The 23,572-nt window shown below is 40.4% G+C and overlaps 1 protein-coding gene across 2 annotated transcripts in view; it reads left to right on the top strand.

Moving 5' to 3' along the window:
- MICU1 (mitochondrial calcium uptake 1) overlaps positions 1 to 23,572 on the top strand; it is a 200,186-nt gene that overhangs the window by 69,835 nt on the left and 106,779 nt on the right. For both annotated transcript variants that reach the window (XM_075258233.1, XM_075258232.1), the window contains one exon: positions 21,799 to 21,913. In XM_075258233.1, coding sequence (XP_075114334.1) covers positions 21,799 to 21,913 — 115 coding nt within the window. The remainder of the gene's footprint in view (positions 1 to 21,798; positions 21,914 to 23,572) is intronic.

The raw sequence follows: 23,572 nt of genomic DNA, 5'->3' as shown, positions 1-23,572 counted from the left end.
GCTCCTTCCCTTCTGCGCCCTGCTGTACGTCCAAACTGCAGTTTATGCCACATGTATGACACTGGTGTATCCAGGATAACGGACGTAATGTCATATGTGGGTATAAACTGATATTAGGGCACAGCCGGACACAGAAGGGAAGAAGGGTCATTTGGTTTTTGGAGCACAGACGGTTTGGTTTTTGGATGCCATGACACTTTTGTAGAGCTGAAACGCTAGTAAAGTGGAATCCCCTGATATGAGACGTTATTTTGGAAACTACACCCCTGAAGGATTTCTCCAGGGGTACAGAGAGCATTTTTAACCCCCAAGTGTTGCTATAACTTATTATCCATAAATGAATACGAAGCGGATTGTGAGAGGTGAAAATGACCATTTTTCCAGGAATACGTCCTTTCAGTGCGTAATATGTTGTGTCCACCTTGTATCAGAGATGAACGCTCTAAAAGCTGTTGTGCCTGGGATACCCGTTTAACAGTTTTTGGAGTGTCTCTGCTGACATAAGTCGGGCACAACATGTTGCACGCTGAAATGGCAAATCTGTAAAATTTTCATTTTTAACTTCTCTATCAGTTGCGATTTCATTTCTGGAAACTAAATAAATGCAACACTCAAGGGTTAAAAATTCTCGCTACACCACTTGATAAATCCCATCAGTGGGGTAGTGTCCAAAATAGGGTGACATGTCTGCGGATTCCACTTTATTGGCAATTCAGGGGCTTTGCAAAAGTGGCATGACGTCCAAAAACCAAACTGTGCTCCAAAAACCAAAATAGCGCTCCTTCCCTTCTGTCCCCGGCTGTGCCCAAACAGCCGATTCTACCCACATATTGGTATTAAGTCCGTTATCCGGGGTACACCAGTGTCATACATGTGGGCATACACTGCTATTTGGGTACCCAGCAGGGCGCAGATGTGAAGGAGCAATATGTGCTTTTGGAGTGCAGATTTAGATTCTTCGTTTTTGGACACCATGTCACATTTGCAGAGACCCTAAAATTGCCCCTACAAAATGGGGTCACTTCTTGGTGAATTCCAGTTTACTGGCACCTCCAGGGCTCTGCAAAAACAACATGGCACCCAGAAAGTCCCTCTAAATCTGTACCCCAAAAGCTAAAACGCACAGTGGTCCTTCCCTTCTGAGCCCTGCTGTGTGCCCAAGCAGCAGTTTACACCCACATATATAATTTTTTGACCCCCGGGATGGCCCCTTAATAGTTTTAGGAGTGCAGGTCTCTGACAACACAAAGTGGGTGCAACGTATTGGGCACCGAAATGGCATATTTTTAAAAATTTCAATTTTCATTTTGTACATTAAATTTTTGGGAAGCATTTTAGGCTCAAAATGATAATACCTCTTGATACATTCCTTGACAGGTGTAGTTTCTAAAATGGGGTCACTTTTGAGGGGTTTCCATTGTATTGATACTTTAGGGGCTCTGCAAATGCGACATGGCCCCTGAAAACTATTCCAGCAACATCTGCCCTCCAAAATCCAAATAGCGCTCTTTCCATTCTGAGCCCCACCATGTACCCATACAGCAGATTATGGCCACATATGAGGTATTGCCGTGTTCAGAAGAAATTGTGTAACAAACTGTGGGGGGCTTTTAATTCTTAAACTATTTGCAAAATTAAAACTATGGCGCTAAATGGACGATTTATTGGGAAAAAAAGTAATTTTTCATTTTCACGTCCCAATGTTAATAAAATCTGTGAAACACCTGTGAGGCCAAAATACTCACTCTACCCCTAGACAAATTCTATGAGGGGTGTAGTTTCCAAAATGGGGTCACTTATAGGGGGTTTCCACTGTATTGGTACTTTAGGGGCTCTGCAAATGCAACATGGGACCTGAAAAATATTCCAGCAAAATCTGCCCTCCAAAAGCCAAATAGCCCTCTTTCCATTCTGAGCCCCGCCATGTTCCCATACAGCAGATTATGACCACATATGGGGCATTTCTGTGTTCAGGAGAATTTGTGTAACGAACTTTAGGGAGCTTTTTCTCCTTTATCCTCTTGTGAAAATTAAAAATTTGGGGCTAAATTGATAGTTTGTTGGAAAAAAAGTAATTTTTCATTTTCATGGCCCAATGTTAATAAAATCTGTGAAACAGCTGTAGGGTCAAAATGCTCACTCTACCCTTTAATATGTTCTGTGGGGGGTGTAGTTTCCCAAATGGGGTCACTTTTAGGGGGTTTCCACTGTATTGGTACTCTAGGGGCTCTGCTAATGCGACATGGCACCTAAAAATAATTCCAGCAAAATCTGCCATCCAAAAGCAAAATAGCGCTCCTTCCATTCTGAGCCCCGCCATGTTCCCATACAGCAGATTATAGCCACATATGGGGTATTGCCGTGTTCAGGAGAAATTGTTTAACAAACTGTGGGGGGCTTTTACTCCTTTAACCCCTTGTGAAAATGAAAACTTTGGAGATAAAGTGACATTTTAGTAATTTTTCATTTACACATCCCAATGTTAGTAAAATCTGTGAAACAACTGTAGGGTCTAAATGCTGACTATACCCCTTGATGAATTCTGTGAGGGGTGTGGATTCTAAAATGGGGTCACTTTTGGGGGGGTTTCCATTGTTTTGGTACTCTAGGGTCTCTGCAAATAAGGCATAGCGCTGAAAATTATTCCAGCAAAATCTGCTGTTCAAACACCCAGTGTCGCTCCTTCCCTTCCATGCACTGCCGTGTGCCCAAAAATCAGTTTACACCCACATGTGGGGTATTTCTGTGCACGGGAGAAATTGCACAATAAACTGTCAGATGCATTTTCTCCTTTAACCCTTTGTGAATGTGTTAATTTTGGGTCTAAATGAATGTATTAGTGAAAAAAAATGAAATGTCTAAATTTCACTGCCATATTATTTTTATTCTTATGAAATGCTTAAAGGGTTAACAAACATCCCAAATGCTGTTTTGAATAATTTGAGGGGTGCAGTTTTGAAAATGGGGTAATTTATGGGGGTTTCTATTATACAGGCCTTTATAATTACTTTCAGAACTGAAGTGGTCCCTAAAAAATTGGTTTGGAGAATTTTCTTGTAAATCTGGAAAATTGCTGTTACACTTGTAAGCCTTGTGACGTCCAAAATAAATTAAAAGACAATCAAAATATGATGCCAATATAAAGCAGAGATATGGGAGATAATATTTATTCATGTATTTGGATGGTATGACTATCTGCCTGAAAAGCAGATAATTTCACATTTTGAAAATTGCAATTTTTTTCAAATTTCCATCAAATTTCCTAGTTTTTTTTTATAAATAAATGCAAAAATATTGATTAGTGTTTACCACTAACATGAAGTATAATGTGTTACAAGAAAACAATCTCAAATTCATTTGTGTAAGTTAAAGCGTCTCAAAGTTATTGCCATTTAAAGTGACACATGTCAGTTTTGAAAAAAGAGGCCTGGTCTTTAACATACTTTTGGGCCTGGTCCTTAACCGGTTAAAATTTGTTTTTGAGGATGATAAAGCCCCCTTTCATTGAGAAAGACAAAAAGCAAATAATTCAAGTATTCTAAAGAGGATGTGGAGTGCGAGATGAACATTTGTGTGCTCTAGATATTGAATGTGTCATTGGCTTAGAGAGGTGTCAGAAAATGTCCATCCAAGTCGGGAATGGCTAACCACGTGAATGGGAAGGCAAGTAGAGTACTGCAGTGCCATCAAGTGCAGCTTATGGAAACTGAGGCTCAGACACTGGGAAACCAAGCGGCCATTTATAAATGTGTGAGATGGAGAAGGGGTATAAAGGATGACTCCTATGAGGGTTGTTGCATTTGTCATTTGATCACCAGGTGTGTATTCATTTCAATCAGTGTCAATGAGATAATGGGATGCTTTTTTTCTGGCTCTATTGGACTGAATCTCACGTGGAATTTGGAGCTGATTTTGAGGCGCAATATCCAAAGTCTACAGACCAGAGCAAATGAGTGACAATTGTCACAGTTATTAACAATCTGTTCTCTTTCTGTCTGTATATTGGCCAGAATAACACCACCTAAATAGTCATGCAGTTTTTTTGTGTTTTTTTTAATCTCCTACACAATCCAACACAGTGATTTTTTTTTCTGACATCTGTATATATTAAAGGGGTCCTATCATTAGAATCCCTTTTTTTCTAACTAACATGTAGGAATAGCCTTAAGAAAGGCTCTGCCCAAGGCCCGCTAGCAGAGCCGGAAGACGATGTGTAGAGGCCAGTTCCTGAAGAAGATGGAGGCAGCGCTGGAGAGTTCTCTTGCAGCATTGGGGACACCCCAGTGCAGTTTGAGCGCTGGGGTCTGCCTCCAGGGCTGCGAGAGAACTCATTTGCTTAAAGATGGAAAACGGAACATCTGCCGAACGGCGGCGCGGAGAAGACACCTAAAGGTAGGAAAAGAATAGCCTTTCTTAAGGCTATTCCTACGTGTTAGTTAGAAAAAAAGGGATTCTAATGATAGGATCCCTTTAAATGGTTGGTGGGTTCGGCTGACTTTCATCTCACTTGTACACTTTTCCTCTATCAAAGTGGATAACTTGGTTGGCCATGTCCGAGGAGTTTGTAGACTAAGTAGCTCAATATTAAGCACTTTTATAGATAACCATTTCAAAGACTTCTTTGTCGGTTCAGATCTAACTATAATATTCTGTAAGGATTAAAGTACCACAGGCAGAAATTGTAAAATGAGTTAGATCTGTATTATGTATGGTGTAGTTAGATTGATGAAGTATTGATGCTGGATGGATAGTTAGACTTAATTATTCCTGAAAATCCAGTTTTATCCAGCATTTAGCTTTCACAAAAAGCATACAATGACAGATTCATAACCAAATAGCATTTCATTGAGTTGCACTGTCCATGCTATGGTTGTGTTAATAGTGATTCATCTAGTTTATCACTTTCAGCTAGCGTTGAATAGCCGTCCATTTATAATCTTTGCCTTTCTAAGCAATAACATCCGGCATAAATTAGCTGCTTCAATACATTAAAAAGCAGCCATATAAGACAGCAATTTCAGATATCACAGGCGCAGAAATTTATCAAGACCACAGGAAGGATAAAATGTATCCAGTATATGGAGAAGCAAGATAAACAAGCAAGCTCTCCCATCAGAACAAAAGGATCGGTCATATTGAAATTCTTCCTGCCTGACCCACCTTTTACCTAACGTCATAGCTGTAAGAGAGGTGGGACACAACAGTATACATTACACGGTTGGTGTTTGTGGATTTGGTTGACATTCATTTAAAGGCTTGTCCAGGATTTAAAGGAGTTGTCCAGGATAAACTGAAAATTAAGCCCTAAACTAAACTCCCTCACCCCACCTATCTTCTAATTTACTTCAATTAAAAAATAAAAAATAAAAAAAAAAATCTATAATTAGCCATATCCCTAGAGCAGTGATGTGACCCCTCCAGGGACGCTTTCTGATGATTTGATGACGTTCCGTTTCACCACTTCCAAAACGGAATGTCACCATTACTTTTCCCCCTCCCCTATCCCCATTAATACTTACCAAGCCTTCCTGTGTCCGAGGAACGGCTCCTCCCCTTCTTCTTGTCTTCTAGCAGTGGGCAGAATAGGTTAGCTAGGAGGAGGGTAGAAGGGGCTATTAATGGGTGGGATCGCTAGTATTAGTAAGAGAAGAAGGGTGGGAGGGGCTAGGATTAGTGAGACAGGAAGGGTGGGAGGGGCTAGGTTAGTGAGATAGGGATGGTTTTGTAATGGAGTGAGAAAGGAGGGGGGGGCTGAGTGAGAGGGAACTAGTGTTGCAGCTACACAGGAATCTGCACAAACGGAAGCTACACGAAGTAAACAAAGGCAGAGGATGCTAGCAGAAATCACTCCAAACACTGCTAAAGGTATATTGGCGTACTTATTATCCCATCACTAGCACTAACAGACCTTTCTTTAATTCAAAAAAAAAAAAAAGGGGTCAGTTGGCTTCAGGATTCTAACTTTAGCAATATTTTAATGAATTTTTATGTGTTGATGTGTGTGATTTCACCTTTAGTCTACCAATTATTAGCTGGTTGTTGCTTGAAGTGAAGGTTTTCATTGCTATGGTTATTGCATTGCATTAGGTATGATGTGATTGATAAATCTCTATTGATAGCTGTTCATGGTAACGTTGTAGATTTGCATTCATGAAAATGATAAAACATGGCAGCTAAATGAAATTGGACGTATTAGGAATATATTATATAAGCACAGGCTGTGTCGCTGATACACCGGAATATATTAGTGGATCCCTGAGCTGGATCATGTAGCATCGGCTCTATTTAGTCTGCTATGATCCTGTTCTGCTTTTCTAGTGGGGTTACTCTGTGCATGTCTGCCTCCTTTTGCCTGGGATTTTGAGAGCTTGCTCCAAATGAATTGCTATGGAATGAGGTTCCTGCATTACGGGCAATGCCAGTAGTGTAATGGTGATGGATAGCTGCTTACATTGCAAGGTCCAGAATGTAAATTTCCCTTTCCAGTCCTGAGGTCTCTAGGGATAAGTCGCATAAGGTCATCGATTACTATGGGGGGGAGCAGCATGTAATAAAGGGATTGTGTTTTTGTGAATGTGTGTCTGCTTACAGCATGGTCTTGATGTATATAAATCATTTCAGAGTTATTCCGCTAAGATGTCTATATGATGTATGTCTGAATGTGTATGTTTTATAGATGAAAAGCTCTACATGTCCAGCTAGATTAGCTCATAAAAATGTTGGGGAAAAAAATGACAGTATGCATATTTATGTTTAGCCTTGCGTTTATGGATTTTGGCTTTTACTAATGTCCCTCTATGCCATGAACAGATGACGTTAGATTCCCATGTGGAATTCACACAATATACTGTATACTCTGTAGCAAGTACTTGAAGGGAGTATGTTCAAGGTTTAGACTTCATCAGGTTAGGTGGGATATGTGTACAGTTCTAAGCAGGCTAGGTATACCTTATCTGGCCTTAAAAAAAAAAGGATTTATCGTCTTCAGGCTAAGGCTCCACGTCGAGGAAATACATTGCATTTTACAGTACCAGCAAAGTGAATGAGGTTCTGGTTATTCTCATCCACACAATATTGATGAAGAGTTGCAGAAAAACGTCATTTTCAAAAACGCGGAATATTAATTTTAGTTGCGGCATCGCAAGCATTTTCCCTATCTCTCTATATTTTATAGGGGAAGGAAAAAAATAAAAAAGCTGCGGTAAAAAATGGCATGTGTTTTTGCTGCATTTTTACCTGCCTTTTGCTCCGTGGGGCCTTAGCCTTAGACTAGACATGTCGGATCTAATTCTAGTTATACCTTTATTACTCTACTACCTGGAGCTAACATTCTTGAATACAGGAATTCAGCATATACATGTAACTATGAGTGTTATATTTTATAGAGATCTTGTTTTTAAGATTGTGTTGCATATGAAGAGCGGAATTCACATTCTATAGAGGTAACCATTTTTCACAGCAGCCTGGAAGCCGACCAATAAGAAAATCTATATCCTAACCGAAACACACTGCTATATAAATATGATTTCTCCTGTCTACAATGATGATGTCTTAGAAATGTCTCCCAGGGCTAAGGTTGTATATAACCATTTATAAGACAAGGACTGGAAAGGGAAGTACTGCTACAGATGGAACAAATTCACAGACTCTTAAGCAGTTACTAAAGCTCAAGTCCTTCCAAGTGACAATGCATAATGCCCTATTGAATATCATATGGATTTTGTTGGCATTATTCATTGGTCACTTGTTTAGAATGACTAAACTTTATAGTGGCTGCTTAAGATATGTATTTAAGCTTGCTGAAACATACGTCGCTTTGCATTATCTGGTCATCATAAGTGAAAGTTTGGCTGAATGGGATGGAAATGCTTTGAGGATTTGTTTTTATCCCCAACGTGTGGGTGGTTACATTTCTTATCTGGTCATTTATATTGTTGCTCTGTTTGTGTGAATACCCAAGGCTTGGGGTTCTGTAATCATAGATCCTAATATTGTGTAGTGACTTATGTATATAGTCTATGCAATGTCTTTGAGTGTTTGAAGAATTTGCATCTCTCCAGTGGAATATTTAATCTAATATACACCCCATCACAACATAGGTATTTCTACATGTTAAACACAAGTATAGTGGTTATTAGGGGTTAAGGTCAACCTCAAGGCTGATAACCAGTTGTTACAGATGTAAGGAGCACCTTGTCCGTAAAATAAATTGTAAAAGTGGTTGTTCAGGATTAGAAATACATGACTACTTTTTATTAAACTCCACAATGGGTTGCATTGCATCTTGGCTTCACTGAAGTTAATAAGTGCTGATCTGCAATACCACACAGAACCTGTATACAGTTGTGGTGTTGTCTTTGAAATAAAGCAGTCGTGTTTTTCTGAACCTAGAAAACTCCTCTCACCTGATCAGGATAAAAAAAAAAAAATACAGAAGAGAGACATTACAACTGATATAAAGACAACATGCTGTGATATCTATTGTGAGCAGCAGAATCATTATTAAATATCATTCAGAGTTTTTCAGTTCCTAGATTTGCCTTCTAGAAGCCCTACATGACCTTCCAGTCTGAAGGAATATGGAGTTTGTATTATTTACATTTGACAATGATGTTTATCACAAGATTATGACTTTACATAGTTCTTCTTTATGTTTGTCTCCATCAACACAGAATATGCAGCCCGGAGATGTTGACATTGACATCATGGAACCCATAGAAAATTAAGTGATATGAAGTCGCTCAGCAGTGCACATAAAACTTTTAGTTTTCTAACTTCCCTATACATACACTATGTGATCAAAAGTATTCGGACACCTGGCTGAAAATGACTTACAAGTTGGTGGCGCGCTCCATCGGTAATGCTGGAATTCAATATGGTGTTGGCCCACCCTTAGCTTTGATGACAGCTTCCACTCTCGCAGGAATATGTTCAATCAGGTGCTGAAAGGTTTTTTGGGGAATGGCAGCCCATTCTTCACGGAGTGCTGCACTGAGGAGAGGTATCGATGTAGGTCGGTGAGGCCTGGCACGAAGTCGGCGTTCCAAAACATCCGAAATGTGTTCTATAGGATTCAAGTCAGGACTCTGTGCAGGCCAGTCCATTACAGAGATGCTATTGTCGTGTAACCACTCCGCCACAGGCCGTGCAGTATGAACAGGTGCTCGATCGTATTGAAAGATGCAATCGCCATCCCCAACTTTCTCTTCAACAGTGGGAAGCAAGAAGGTGTTTAAAACATCAATGTAGGCCTGTGCTGTGATAGTGCCACGCAAAACAACAAGGGGTACAAGCCCCCTCCATGAAAAACACGACCACACCATAACACTACTGCCTCCAAATTTTACTGTTGGCACTACACACGTTGGCAGATGACGTTCACCGGGCATTCGCCATACCCACACCCTGCCATCGGATCGCCACATTGTGTACCGTGATTCGTCACTCCACACAACGTTTTTCCACTGTTCAATCGTCCAATGTTTACGCTCCTTACACCAAGTGAGGCGTCATTTGGCATTGACCTGTGTGATGTGTGGCACCCAATCACCTGACCATGTTCGAAGTCCATGAGTTCCGCGGAGCGCCCCATTCTGCTCTCTCACGATGTCTAATGTCTACTGAGGTCGCTGATATGGAGTACCTGCACAATGCACCTAATATGAAAAACGTATGTTTTTTTTTTTTTTTTGGGGGGGGGGGTGTCTGGATACTTTTGATCACATAGTGTATGTCATCTGTACTTGATAAACACAGTGTTTGTATTCATGGCTATATCCTCCGCCTTGGTATGTGGGTGGACATCAAGGTTTGATATGAAGCGTTAAAGATTCTTTTATTGTTGCCACAGGTATATAACATTGATTTTGTAGGTTCACAAGCTCTTTAGAAGCCAACCAGCTTACATTTTTTGATCCATTAATAATGCATTCACAATTTCTTGACGTGAAGAAATCTTTTTTCTGAGTAGCCATTTCTTAAGGTGTACATCCTGCCCACAGCCTGTCAGTCCATGCTGTAGGTGTTTGCTGTGGCTTTTAACCTTTACACTGCAAAGCGGGATGCCCACCATGATTACAGAAGGAACAAGGGCTGTTTTATCACATTAGCTGGTACCTTTCAAAGGTTTCAAGTGTGCCCACTCACATAATTTAATGAACAATATTGTGTCCCTTTAAATAGCCCCTTAGTGACCAATATATTACATACAAATTAAAAAGAAAAAAAAAAGGTATGTTCACCTAATCTTGTACCCATAGAGCTACCTGCAGGCTCCCTCTGTAGTGATGTCTTCAGGTAGTCAGTCATTGCAATTCCCTAGCACAGACATTCATCAACCAAAACCTGAATGGTGGAGCAGGAAACTGACAGCTCCACGCTCCACCATTGTATTAACCTTGTATTAATAGCTCGTTTATGTGAAATATCCTGAGTTCATAGAAACAACATTGTGTTTGTCTATGGGGAATAGCCTTAGTGATACAGTACATCAAGTCCCATTTAGGTAGGGAGATGTGCTGCCAACAAATTATCATTTTTATGTCTACATTACAGATCATTGACAAAGTAGTGTTTCCTCATTTGTAGTTTTGTGGCAGGAGTGTTAATAAAAGCCAATGGTTGGGAATAAATATATGTACATTCAGCCAATCATCAGGTAGTGTAAGGCTACGTTCACATCTGTGTTGGAAAAATTTATGCAACCCAACTTCATTTCACCAGGTGGTTTCATTTAAAGAGATTGGGCACCCAATGGACCCCATTATAGGTTAATGGGGTCCCTTGGGCTCCATATGTATCCACTATTGTAATGGTTTGCCTAAACCTTGTTCTGGTCCTACAACGGATACGCCGACACTAGTGTGAACATAGCGTAAAAGGCCCGTTTTAGTAGAGAATATTTCTGAACATAAAAGATGAAGTCTCCTAATGATCGCTCTTACAGATGAGTTTTAATTTAAGGTCTTGGTTGTTGCTGCCAAAGTTTCTATGCCTTGCAGGTGCTAAGGGAAGATAGCCATCATAGATTACATCTAAAGCAATTCAGCCACGGTGTCCAAGTAATGTCCTGCCTGCACAATGCAAAAAATCTTCCCTCTCTCTAGTTTGTTGGATGAAGATTATAAATGCAGAAAGGTTTCATTTCACAGCAAAGCAATTCTAAATCCATGTTGCTTCCGGAAACGATTATACAGTGACCTTTCATATAATAGACATTTCCTTGTCTCACAGTGGAATAATAGAGATCAAGCTCCCATAATTCCAGAATAGAAGAGACTGTTGTGCTGCATTACCAAAGGATAGCAATATCTAATATGGAAATAGTCAAGTAGCATATGGAAGGACATAATACACATTACTTATGATATGCCGAAGTGCAATGAAGAGCAAGTAGCAATATGGTTATAGTAACTGTGATATGTGTTGAAATGCTTGTACGTGTGTATGTATTTGCGGAATAAGGCTTAAAAGAACTTGTAGAATTAAAGCGAAATACAAAATGGGTACCCTCAATAGAAACTAAATGGATTAAATATAACTTTTATTGATTAAATTAAAATCAAAGTGGACAAACAACAGCCCCCTAGGTTATGTAGATATGTAATTCAACCAAATGCTGGTAAGAAACTACATTCTGATGTGGGAGCAAATCCTCCTTAAGGGGAGGAAAATGAGAAAACAGAAGGGTTAAATTAACCCGTATATGTGGTTACTGCAATAAAGTTTCTACAATGCAGCAGACGACCTACACTCACCGGCCACTTTATTAGGTACACCATGCTAGTAACGGGTTGGACCCCCTTTTGCCTTCAGAACTGCCTCAATTCTTCGTGGCATAGATTCAACAAGGTGCTGGAAGCATTCCTCAGAGATTTTGGTCCATATTGACATGATGGTATCACAGTTGCCGCAGATTTGTCGGCTGCACATCCATGATGCGAATCTCCCGTTCCACCACATCCCAAAGATGCTCTATTGGATTGAGATCTGGTGACTGTGGAGGCCATTGGAGTACAGTGAACTCATTGTCATGTTCAAGAAACCAGTCTGAGATGATTCCAGCTTTATGACATGGCGCATTATCCTGCTGAAAGTAGCCATCAGATGTTGGGTACATTGTGGTCATAAAGGGATGGACATGGTCAGCAACAATACTCAGGTAGGCTTTGGCGTTGCAACGATGCTCAATTGGTACCAAGGGGCCCAAAGAGTGCCAAGAAACTATTCCCCACACCATGACACCACCACCACCAGCCTGAACCGTTGATACAAGGCAGGATGGATCCATGCTTTCATGTTGTTGACGCCAAATTCTGACCCTCCCATCCGAATGTCGCAGCAGAAATCGAGACTCATCAGACCAGGCAACGTTTTTCCAATCTTCAATTGTCCAATTTCGATGAGCTTGTGCAAATTGTTGCCTCAGTTTCCTGTTCTTAGCTGAAAGGAGTGGCACCCGGTGTGGTCTTCTGCTGCTGTAGCCCATCTGCCTCAAAGTTCGACGTACTGTGCGTTCAGAGATGCTCTTCTGGCTACCTTGGTTGTAACGGGTGGCTATTTGAGTCACTGTTGCCTTTCTATCAGCTCGAACCAGTCTGGCCATTCTCCTCTGACCTCTGGCATCAACAACGCATTTCCGCCCACAGAACTGCCGCTCACTGGATGTTTTTTCTTTTTCGGACCATTCTCTGTAAACCCTAGAGATGGTTGTGCGTGAAAATCCCAGTAGATCAGCAGTTTCTGAAATACTCAGACCAGCCCTTCTGGCACCAACAACCATGCCACGTTCAAAGGCACTCAAATCACCTTTCTTCCCCATACTGATGCTCGGTTTGAACTGCAGGAGATTGTCTTGACCATGTCTACATGCCTAAATGCACTGAGTTGCCGCCATGTGATTGGCTGATTAGAAATTAAGTGTTAACGAGCAGTTGGACAGGTGTACCTAATAAAGTGGCCGGTGAGTGTATATTGCCGTGTATACTCAAATAAACATCCCCTGCCTCCTGGGTTCTTTACCACAAATAAGATGGGTGTTATAAGAGGGCAGCCAGTTACACAATCCTTAGATATTGTGGGCTGCACTCAAAACGGGGGAGGTGGATATTTGGTGGGAGAGAAATATTGGATGAAGAGGTGTGTAAATTTAGGATGTATAAGCCACAGTACTTGGTGGTGTGCACTGAGGCCACCCACACCCTCATTAAAACCGATTCATCTTAGTAGATCAGTGAATCTTAGTGGCCTAATAGTGACCATCTGCTGACTGCAGTATTCACCCAGCATGTGGCATGTAACAGACCTCCCTTTAATAATTTACAGCTTAGTTACTAAATCACTCAGCTGACAATGAGCTAAATCCACCAACACCAAAAGTTCACCATCCCCCTGACAATGAATTCCTATACGTTAACATGCGTGTATAGGTCTGGTAGCATCTACGCGTTTTGCTAGTGTGCCCTAGCTCATCAGGAGACCTAATTCAATGTTACGCCCTGAACAATGTTGCGGTCAAAACCACAGTTCTCGGGACTCTGATGGCGGGTCCCGATACTTAACAGAGGCCTCTATTGAATTAGGTCTCCTGTTGCCAATCTAAAGATGCTCCTGAGTTGCTCTTTCTTGGGATATACAAGTGTTTAGAGAAACAGATATGTGAGTAAGAATGACAAGTCCTCTTTAAATATAACACTGATGTAAAAAAATAAACGCTGAAATCGACAAAATCTTAATAGATAGAAGCAAGCTGTGATGGAAACTTCTGCTCCTGCATATTATCAGTGCTGCAGAGCTATCTTTGTACCATATGAAAGTGTAAGCCTCCTTTTAAATCTGTAGGAAAGCTGCGGATCAAAGGCTTTCATGTAATGCAAATAGTGATAACCTGTTCCTTTGTTACAGCAGCTTCTCCTGGCTTACAGAAAATAGCCTGAGCAATAATGAAACTGATTGGATCGGATTGCTGAGCCATTCCAGCCATTGTTTGCAGAATTTGTTTTAATGCTTGTTATTCTGAGCGGCGTAGCTATCCTCATAGCCTAGCGCATAACGCACCACTAACTGATCTTATCATCACTATGAAAGTTTACCAGTCCCTCTAATTGAAATGCATAGCCATAGATCTATTACACATAGTCATAAATATGTCTGTTATTTATATGTGTACCAAAAAATTGTGTAATCGTGTTACAAGCCAGTTACAGCATACGTTTTAAGATCACACACATGATTTTGAGGCCCATTGTATGTATATTTTATTTTTGGGTCGGTTCTTCCATTTTTTTATTTTTATTTTTTTATTGTAACTATTGTAGCCACATAGATGAAAAAGAGAAACAGATGGAAAAAATGCTAAGGGTTTTTATTCATGTAGTGTGATTAAGGCTGAGTTTAACCAAATCAGATAGCACAGTGGGCTACGTTGAGAAAAACATTAAAGGGATTCTACCATTAAAACCTCTTTTTTTGTGGATAAGACGTTGGAATAGCCTTTAGAAAGGCTATTCGTCTCTTACCTTTAGATGTGATCTCCGCCGCGCCATTCCTTAGAAATACCGGTTTTTACCAGTATGTAAATTAGTTCTCTGGCAGCGATGGGGGCGGGCCCCAGCGCTGAAAATGCAATGGGGGTGTCCCCACTGCTGCTCGAGAACACGATCCTGCGACGCCTCTATCTTCGGCTGCATCCTCCCCTTCTCTGTCGTCTTCCTCCTGCGTCACCTCCGACGCCTGCGCAGTTGGCTCTGCTAGTGAGAAACCAGCAGAGCCGAGTGCAAATGCTGGCCGGCGGCCATTTTTGGGAGGCCTCTCCTGCATTGAACTACAAGAGCAAGAGCGGCCTCCCAAAATTGGCCACCGGCCGGCATTCGCAGTCGGCTCTACTAGTGTCTCACTGGCAGAGCCAACTGCGCAGGCGTTGGAGGTGACGCAGGAGGAAGACGACAGAGAAGGGGAGGATCCAGCCGAAGATAGAGGCGTCGCAGGATCGTGTTCTCGAGCAGCAGTGGGGACGCCCTCATCACATTTTCAACGCTGGGGCCCGCCCCCATCGCTTCCAGAGAACTAATTTACATACTGGTAAAAAACGGTATTTCTAAGGAATGGCGCGGCGGAAATCACATCTAAAGGTAAGAGACGAATAGCCTTTCTAAAGGCTATTCCGACATCTTATCCACAAAAAAATAGGTTTTAATGGTAGAATCCCTTTAAGCTGATGACAGGAAAAAAAAATCTAATTGGGATTTGTTTACAGGTATGTTCACACCTGGGAGAGTTATTGCAAAAGTTTTAGTTCTATAAATGTGAATAGGATTATTTTGGCAGTAGATGTCTGGTCCTCTGCACTCCTAGCTCAGATGACAGGGAGAGTTGCAACAAACCTTTCATATGTGAAACTTATCTTTAAAGGATTATCAACATATTAGCTTGCATTTACACAGTGCTTTTTTTTTTTTTTGCAAAATCCTGTCAAAAATTCCAATATGAACACAACAAACGCATACATTCTTATTATGATAAAACAGGCTTTTCAGGATTTAAATATTGATGCCTCATCCTTAGGATAATATCGATGCCCTATCCTTTTAGGATATCTGATCGGTGTACATCTGATACCTTGAACAGCTGATGCGATTAAGAGGCTGCAATGCTCGTCCAATCTCTGCGGTCTATCCAAACAGTTTTAAAAATGATATTAATAATTATTTGCCAATTAGAATCTTAGGGTGAAGAAATCCTTTTAGGAAATACTGCCTAATGATTTATGATACTGTAATACCGTGGTACTCTAGAGTCTCACATCATCCTATATCACTATGATCTTGTGAGAGTCATTGATGCAAACTGCAGTTCTGCTTGAAAATACGGCCAACACACAAACTGTATTCCTCGGCTCAAACACATTTGTGTGAAAGAGCCTTAAAACTTCATCTTGCCTCTTAGGCAGGCACTTTAGTCAGTAGCTCTGGTTAGTTTTAATTCCCCTGCTCCTCTTTTCCCTGACCGTTTTCTTAAAGTAAGAGTCAGTTCACATGTGAAAATTTTAGAAACTAAAGCTATTATAATAATAATAATAATAATAACTTTATATAACGCCAACATTTTTGTGCAGCACTTTATAAATGCCATGACACCAATGTAAACATGGCCAAAGGCAAGTATGTAATAAAGCTCCTAGCTGATGGTCGTCAGTAAAGGTGGCCATACACAGGAAAGAAAAGAAAGCCAAACCTGTTAAATTTGGTTGAATTGGCAGACCTTGTTATGTGGATTATGGCTTTTGGGGCAAAGAAGTATTAGGCTTGGTTCACATCTGCGGGGGGTCTCATGGGTTTCCATTTGAGGGGTCTGCTTGTGGACCCCCTGAACAGAAACCTAATCCATATAAAAAAAAAGCGGTTACCTTAGGAAACCTGTGGACCCCATAGACTATAATGAGGTCCATGTGGTTTCTACTCTGTTTTTGCACGAAAAATGCAGAGAGTAAAGTACTGCTTGCAGAGGGGAATGGAATCGCCTAATGCAGATGTGTTACGCACCTTAGAAGTATTGAACATGTTGAGTTTCAGCATACCCAATCCTTTGTTCACAAAATAGATAAGCCTCTACTAGAGGATTCTGCCTACTGAAAACGCATACATGCTTGGCAGAGTGGAAATGTTAAAGCGAGCCATATTCAATTGCTAGCAGTGCCTTACTGAGCACATTACTGTGATAGACAACCTACTTCTGTTATGTACATCACTTTTTTAAATTTGAAGAAAAACAACTTACGCAAATAAAATTAGTAAACTGGGGGCGGGGCTTCAGATCTTTTGCTCTTGATGGTTAAAAATGATAGGTGATGGGGAGGGATCTGCATGTCTGACTTTGTGTCCGGCCCAAAAAAACGCCTTCCCTGCTGAGAGGCTGCATATAAGTACCGGTGGTTTGCTTTTAAAAACCAATCAAATGAATGGGTTTTAAAACTAACCGCGTGGAAACGCCCCCTATGCAGTTTTCCCTGGGGCATAGGATGGACACTTGCGCAAGTGTGAGCGCCCCCTACCAAAGGCATGTTGTGTATGACTGTAATGTGCTTTATAACATGGTGGTGGCAGTTGGGGAAGTGGTAGTTTCACTTTAAAAAAGAAAAAAGTATACTTTTTGATCACTATTTAAAGATGTATTCAACTTTCATCAGATCTGTCAGCAATTCATGTTCTTTTCATTAAGCACACACAAATTTGGAAGAAATGACATTGTATAAGGTAGATAGTGAACCAGGGTCTTGTCAACTTTTTAAGGATTGAATTGAAATTGCTTTTCAGACACTTTTTGAGGAATAGGCATGAGGTGACCATAGTGGTTTAGATGACAAGGATAAGTTTTCATTAGAAGTTCATTGTTACAGTATACAGTCCTATGAAAAAGTTTGGGCACCCCTATTAATCTTAATCATTTTTAGTTCTAAATATTTTGGTGTTTGCAACAGCCATTTCAGTTTGATATATCTAATAACTGATGGACACAGTAATATTTCAGGATTGAAATGAGGTTTATTGTACTAACAGAAAATGTGCAATATGCATTAAACCAAAATTTGACCGGTGCAAAAGTATGGGCACCTCAACAGAAAAGTGACATTAATATTTAGTAGATCCTCCTTTTGCAAAGATAACAGCCTCTAGTCGCTTCCTGTAGCTTTTAATCAGTTCCTGGATCCTGGATGAAGGTATTTTGGACCATTTCTTTCTACAAAACAATTCAAGTTCAGTTAAGTTTGATGGTCGCCGAACATGGACAGCCCGCTCTCAAATGATCTGAAAACAAAGATTGTTCAACATAGTTGTTCAGGGGAAGGATACAAAACGTTGTCTCAGAGATTTAACCTGTCAGTTTCCACTGTGAGGAACATAGTAAGGAAATGGAAGACCACAGGGACAGTTCTTGTTAAGCCCAGAAGTGGCAGGCCAAGAAAAATATCAGAAGGGCAGAGAAGAAGAATGGTGAGAAGAGTCAAGGACAATCCACAGACCACCTCCAAAGAGCTGCAGCATCATCTTGCTGTAGATGGTGTCACTGTGCATCGGTCAACTATACAGCGCACTTTGCACAAATAGAAGCTGTATGGGAGAGTGATGAGAAAGAAGCCGTTTCTGCACGTACGCCACAAATAGAGTTGCCTGAGGTATGAAAAAGCACATTTGGACAAGGCAGCTTCATTTTGGAAACAAAAATTGAGTTGTTTGGTTATAAAAAAAGGCGTTATGCATGGCATCCAAAAAGAAACAGCATTCCAAGAAAAACACTTGCTACCCACTGTAAAATTTGGTGGAGGTTCCATCATGCTTTGGGGCTGTGTGGCCAATGCCGGCATCGGGAATCTTGTTAAAGTTGAGGGTCGCATGGATTCCACTCAGTATCAGCAGATTCTTGAGAATAATGTTCAAGAATCAGTGACGAAGTTGAAGTTACGCCGGGGATGGATATTTCAGCAAGACAATGATCCAAAACACCGCTCCAAATCCTCAGGCATTCATGCAGAGGAACAAGTACAATGTTCTGGAATGGCCATCCCAGTCCCCAGACCTGAATATCATTGAACATCTGTGGGATGATTTGAAGCGGGCTGTCCATGCTCGGCGACCATCTAACTTAACTGAACTTGAATTGTTTGTCCAAAATACCTTTATCCAGGATCCAGGAACTCATTAAAAGCTACAGGAAGCGACTAGAGGCTGTTATCTTTGCAAAAGGAGGATCTACTAAATATTAATGTGACTTTTCTGTTGAGGTGCCCATACTTTTGCACCGGTCAAATTTTGGTTTAATGCATATTGCACATTTTCTGTTAGTACAATAAACCTCATTTCAATCCTGAAATATTACTGTGTCCATCAGTTATTAGATATATCAAACTGAAATGGCTGTTGCAAATACCAAAATATTTAGAACTAAAAATGATTAAGATTAATAGGGGTGCCCAAACATTTTCATAGGACTGTATGTATTGTAGACTTGTCTGTTCAATGGAAGACTCGAAATAATGTTCAAAATCTAATGACAAATCCTGTGTGAAATGATCCCTGTACTATAAGACAGAATATACCTTACACCTCATTTCTATAATGACTGGCGCTGCTCGCCATGCCTTACGCCTGCACTTCTCACATAGAACCTCACTCTCTCATCACATTTTCCATTACTTTTTCTTTTTATGATATTACAGAGCTGACTAGAGACAGATCTCTATGTAGAGCCGTGACCTATACAGTCAGCTTGGAAGTAAAAATCTGGATATGACATTCCTACAGAGTTAATGTATTAATATTTATTCAGTCTCCATGTTTTTTCACTCTAGATGTTAGTGGACAATATTAGGATTTTTTGGGAAGGTAGGCTGGATGTAGTTTCTGATAAGATAATGGGAATGTTGGCTAGCAGTTTGCATCTCATAGATTGTAAGCCCTCGCGGGCAGGGCCCTCTACCCCACTGTGCCAGTCGGTCATTGTTAGTATTATATCTACCTGTATATTCTGTGTATTGTATGTAACCCCCAAATGTAAAGTACTATAGAATTAATGGTGCTATATAAATAAACAATAATAATAATAATCATATTGTGGTGTGTCAGCGTTGGTATTCACACACATTGACATTAGAACCGCTGGTCATGTTTAAAGGCATTGTCCATCCCATAGAAAAGGGTCAGAATCATGTAAAGGAAATCCTACTTGTCCACTAATCCTCCGCCAGTCCCAGTCCGATACTTCCAAGGTCCCCCAGACTTTACTTTCCGCTCCATTTTGCCACACAGTAAATGTCCATAGTCAGAGAATGGCTGAACGGTCTGAGAAGGACCAAGAAGCTAAGAGCAGGAGGGGACATAGGAAGCATTAGAACAGGAGGAGGTTTGTGACTTAGTTTTTTTTTTTTTTTCTTCATGGTTTCCAGCTATAAAGGTCTGTAAGTCTCCATTCAGATCGTGTTTTTTTTTTTTTTTACATCCGTAGTAATCCATTGCTGTCCATTTTTTCGGAGGGACACAAAAGTAGAGTATACTAGAGCCTTACATGTTCATCTATTGAAAATCTTATATAATTTTTTGTAGATTAAGTAACTTTTAACTTGTAAATGCATTTATTCATTTGTGCGTCTTGACCTGTATCCATATGCGGAAGGTTTAAACCTACGGTCACCTTACTTGTGTTCATCCCTTCCATAATGCTAACTTTTTACTGTTTTGTAACCTCACATTTCTTCTCATTTTCCATACATAAGTCATTCCTATCTCCTCATAATAAATATACATACATATAATGTAATTTTATTATATATATCTTTAGCTACCAATGGAGGAAACCATGTGTCCCAAATACTCAGAGGTTTTAGGGTTCTCCTTTTTATTGATCTACTCCAAATCCCTTCTTGCCATTGCCAATGTATGTTCTCATTTCATTGTCTTTCGTTCCTTCTCTTTTCTCATTTTTATATACTCGAAGAAGCAAAAAAAACTGAATATGGAGTACCTGGACATTGAGAAAACTGGAAATGAAATATGTCATCTATTCTTCTTCTTCTCATAATCAGTGTATCGTATAGTGGAAGTCATCAGAGGTCTATGTAGTCTGTTCCCATATATCATAAGCACGTGTTCTCTCTGGAATTCCCTATCGGCACAGCAATAACATCACTCAGTTTAGCGGTAACAACACATTCCCCGGTGTAACCGAGCCATCTGGCCAAGACAGCTGCATACTCTGAGAATCTCTTATGTCCAGCCACCTGAATGTGTGCATCATTGCTGATTATGTCATAACACTCTGTGCTCTTGTTTAACCAATTCTCTTTCCTTTATCTTGTATATGATTGGATCTTCGCTAGACAGAGGTAACCAGTGGGGACAGTTCATGGACTGGACCCTAATGTCATGGTGTTTTATCGGTGCCCGTGATGTATACACATTTCCTGCTCTGGCAGTTGCATGATTTTTTCATTTCTGTTTGCAAGATACTTTTGATTTTCTTTATAGACTTTCCTTCTTGTATATGACGTGTGGTTTGTTCTACAGGTGTACGTTTCTACTTATTTGTGTGTTAGTCTCCAAGTAGTCTCTGTCAGAGGTTTTTTAGTCCTTTTTTTTAGTTTTCAGAGCTTTTATATCGGATCATAATTCTTTCCAATTATAGAACGTTTGTCTCTCCTTCTCATAATTGTACAAATTGGAACCTGACTATATTATTAGTTATGGAGTACATGTATGTACCTTTTAAAGGGGCTTTATCAGCAAAATCATGCTGATAGAGCCCCACATATGTGTGAATAGCCTTTAAAAAGGCTATTCAGGCACCGCTAAAGTTATATTAAACTACCCCCCAGTTTTAAAATAATACCCTAAAAAAGAATGTGATCTACATCGTGCACGCTGGGCGGGCATTCAGGGTGTGCCGTCTTCTTCAGCCACGCCTCCTTTTCCTCCAATGTCCTCAGGTCCCGTCCTCCTCCGGCGCTCGCGAACTGACATTGCTAAAATAAAATGGCCTGGGCGCATGCACAGTAGCATGCTGCTTCTACTACGGCTACTGCGCATGCGCCCAGGCCATTTTTTTATATCAATGTCAGTTCGCGAGCGCCGGAGGAGGAGGCTATTCACGCATATGTGGGGCTCTATCAGCATGATTTTGCTGATAGAACCCCTTTTAAGGATCTTTTCATTGAAAGCTTTGAAAACTAAAATCATTATTTTCCAGTGGAGTAACATTGGACTAACCCTATTCTATATCCATTTTTCTAATGCTTTTGTGTCTATTTTATAGAAAATTTCTCAAGAACGAGAGAAGTTTGCTGATGAAGATAGTATTTTCTACACATTGGGTGAATGTGGTCTGATCTCATTCTCAGACTATATTTTCCTTACTACTGTTCTATCAAGTAAGTATGCCTTCTGAAATACTGTAAGTGTAAAATCCATGGCTTGTCAACTTTTATCGGGTTGTTTAGAAAAAAAAAAAAAAAAATCTTAGTCATTTCTAAATCATGTTTTGGAAGTTTCTTTGACAACTAACATGGCTACCATTACAGTTTACACCAGTGCTTATCAAATTTTTTAAGCAAAGTATACCCTAGTTAGTAAACGTTCCAACCGAGTATCCCCAAATGTTGATAAATTATATAAAAAAAAATAATAATAATTAGATAATGGCCCTCACACTTCAGTGCCCCACATGTACTATAATGGTAACCACATGTAATATAATGGCCTCCTTATGTAAAATAATGCCCCTATAGAACCTCCTCATGTAATGAAATGGCTCCCACATATAATAGTACCCAAGCTCATCAGACTCCTTTCTAGGTTTTTTTTTTTTTTTTTTTCCTAAATGCAGGTACAGATAGTTTTAAAGAGGACCTTTCACCTCCTGGGGCAAATGTGGTTTAATACACCACTAGAAAGCCGACAGTGCGTAGAATTCAGCGCACTATCGGCTTTTCCGTTCTGTGCCCCAGTGAAGAGCTATCAGTGCTGATACCGTAGCTCTTCACTGTTAGAAGGGCGATTCTGAAAGTCAGTCAGGAGCGCCCTTCCTCACAGCAGCATCTATAGCGCTGTACTGTGAGAGGGGGTGTTTCTTACTGCCCAGCCATGACGCTGGGCTCTCACAGTACAGCGCTATAGTGGCTGCTGTGAGGAAGGGCGTTCCTGACTGACTGTCAGAAACGCCCCTTCTACAGTGAAGAGCTACGGTACCGGCACCAATAGCTCTTCAGTGGGGGCACAGAACGGGAAAGCCGATAGTGCGCCGAATTCAGCGCACTATTGGCTTTCTAGCGGTGTATTAAACTGCAGGTGCCCCAGATCATGAAAGGTCCTCTAAAATTGGCTATTTGGAACACTGAAACCCCCCCCCCCCCTCCCTGTCTATAGGGACCTGTGATAGATTTTCTTTAATACTAAATAATAAAATTTGACTATTGTATTACAGTAATTATGTTAATACTTATTATATGTGAAGCAGTCACATTCATAGCTGGATTTAGAGTCAGAAGTTTGGCTTATCGACTCTGCAGCCCCAGTGTTTGAATTAGTTTTGTGTTTAGTCAGCTTCTAAATAGTCAGAAGGTTGTCTTCAGAAATGTAAAATTTTATGTCTGACTATTACTGTTCTCCAGCCAGTATGCAATTTCAGGATTTATGGAATCTAGATTGCCTATTTGCTACATGCTTGTCTGATTCATTAGTAGTTCAGACAGGTTATGTCATAAAATATGGGCAAAGGAGCGGCTTATCTCATACTTGCCTTATGCTGTGTCTGAGAAGCGGAATCCAGATGCGTTTACAGACAGCTAATGAACATCAAGCTAATGAACTGTATGTAAAAAGGGATGAAAAGCAATCTGTTATTATCTTCATGCAGGGAAGTCCCACATCCTATGCTTAATAGTCTGCAGCCTATTCTGTTATGTACTTAGATTTTATTCATTCTTAAAGATAAAGCTGCTGATCCCTATTACAACCACACATGGGTCTATAAATATCTGACATTTACAATAAAAAAATAAATTTTATTCTCTCTTTCTTGCTGCAAAATG

The sequence above is a fragment of the Leptodactylus fuscus genome, chromosome 10 (assembly GCF_031893055.1).
Source record: "Leptodactylus fuscus isolate aLepFus1 chromosome 10, aLepFus1.hap2, whole genome shotgun sequence".
In the NCBI taxonomy this organism is placed as follows: Eukaryota; Metazoa; Chordata; class Amphibia; order Anura; family Leptodactylidae; genus Leptodactylus; species Leptodactylus fuscus.
The sequence above is the reverse complement of the archived record's forward strand: the minus strand, read 5'-3'. Positions and strand labels throughout refer to the sequence as shown.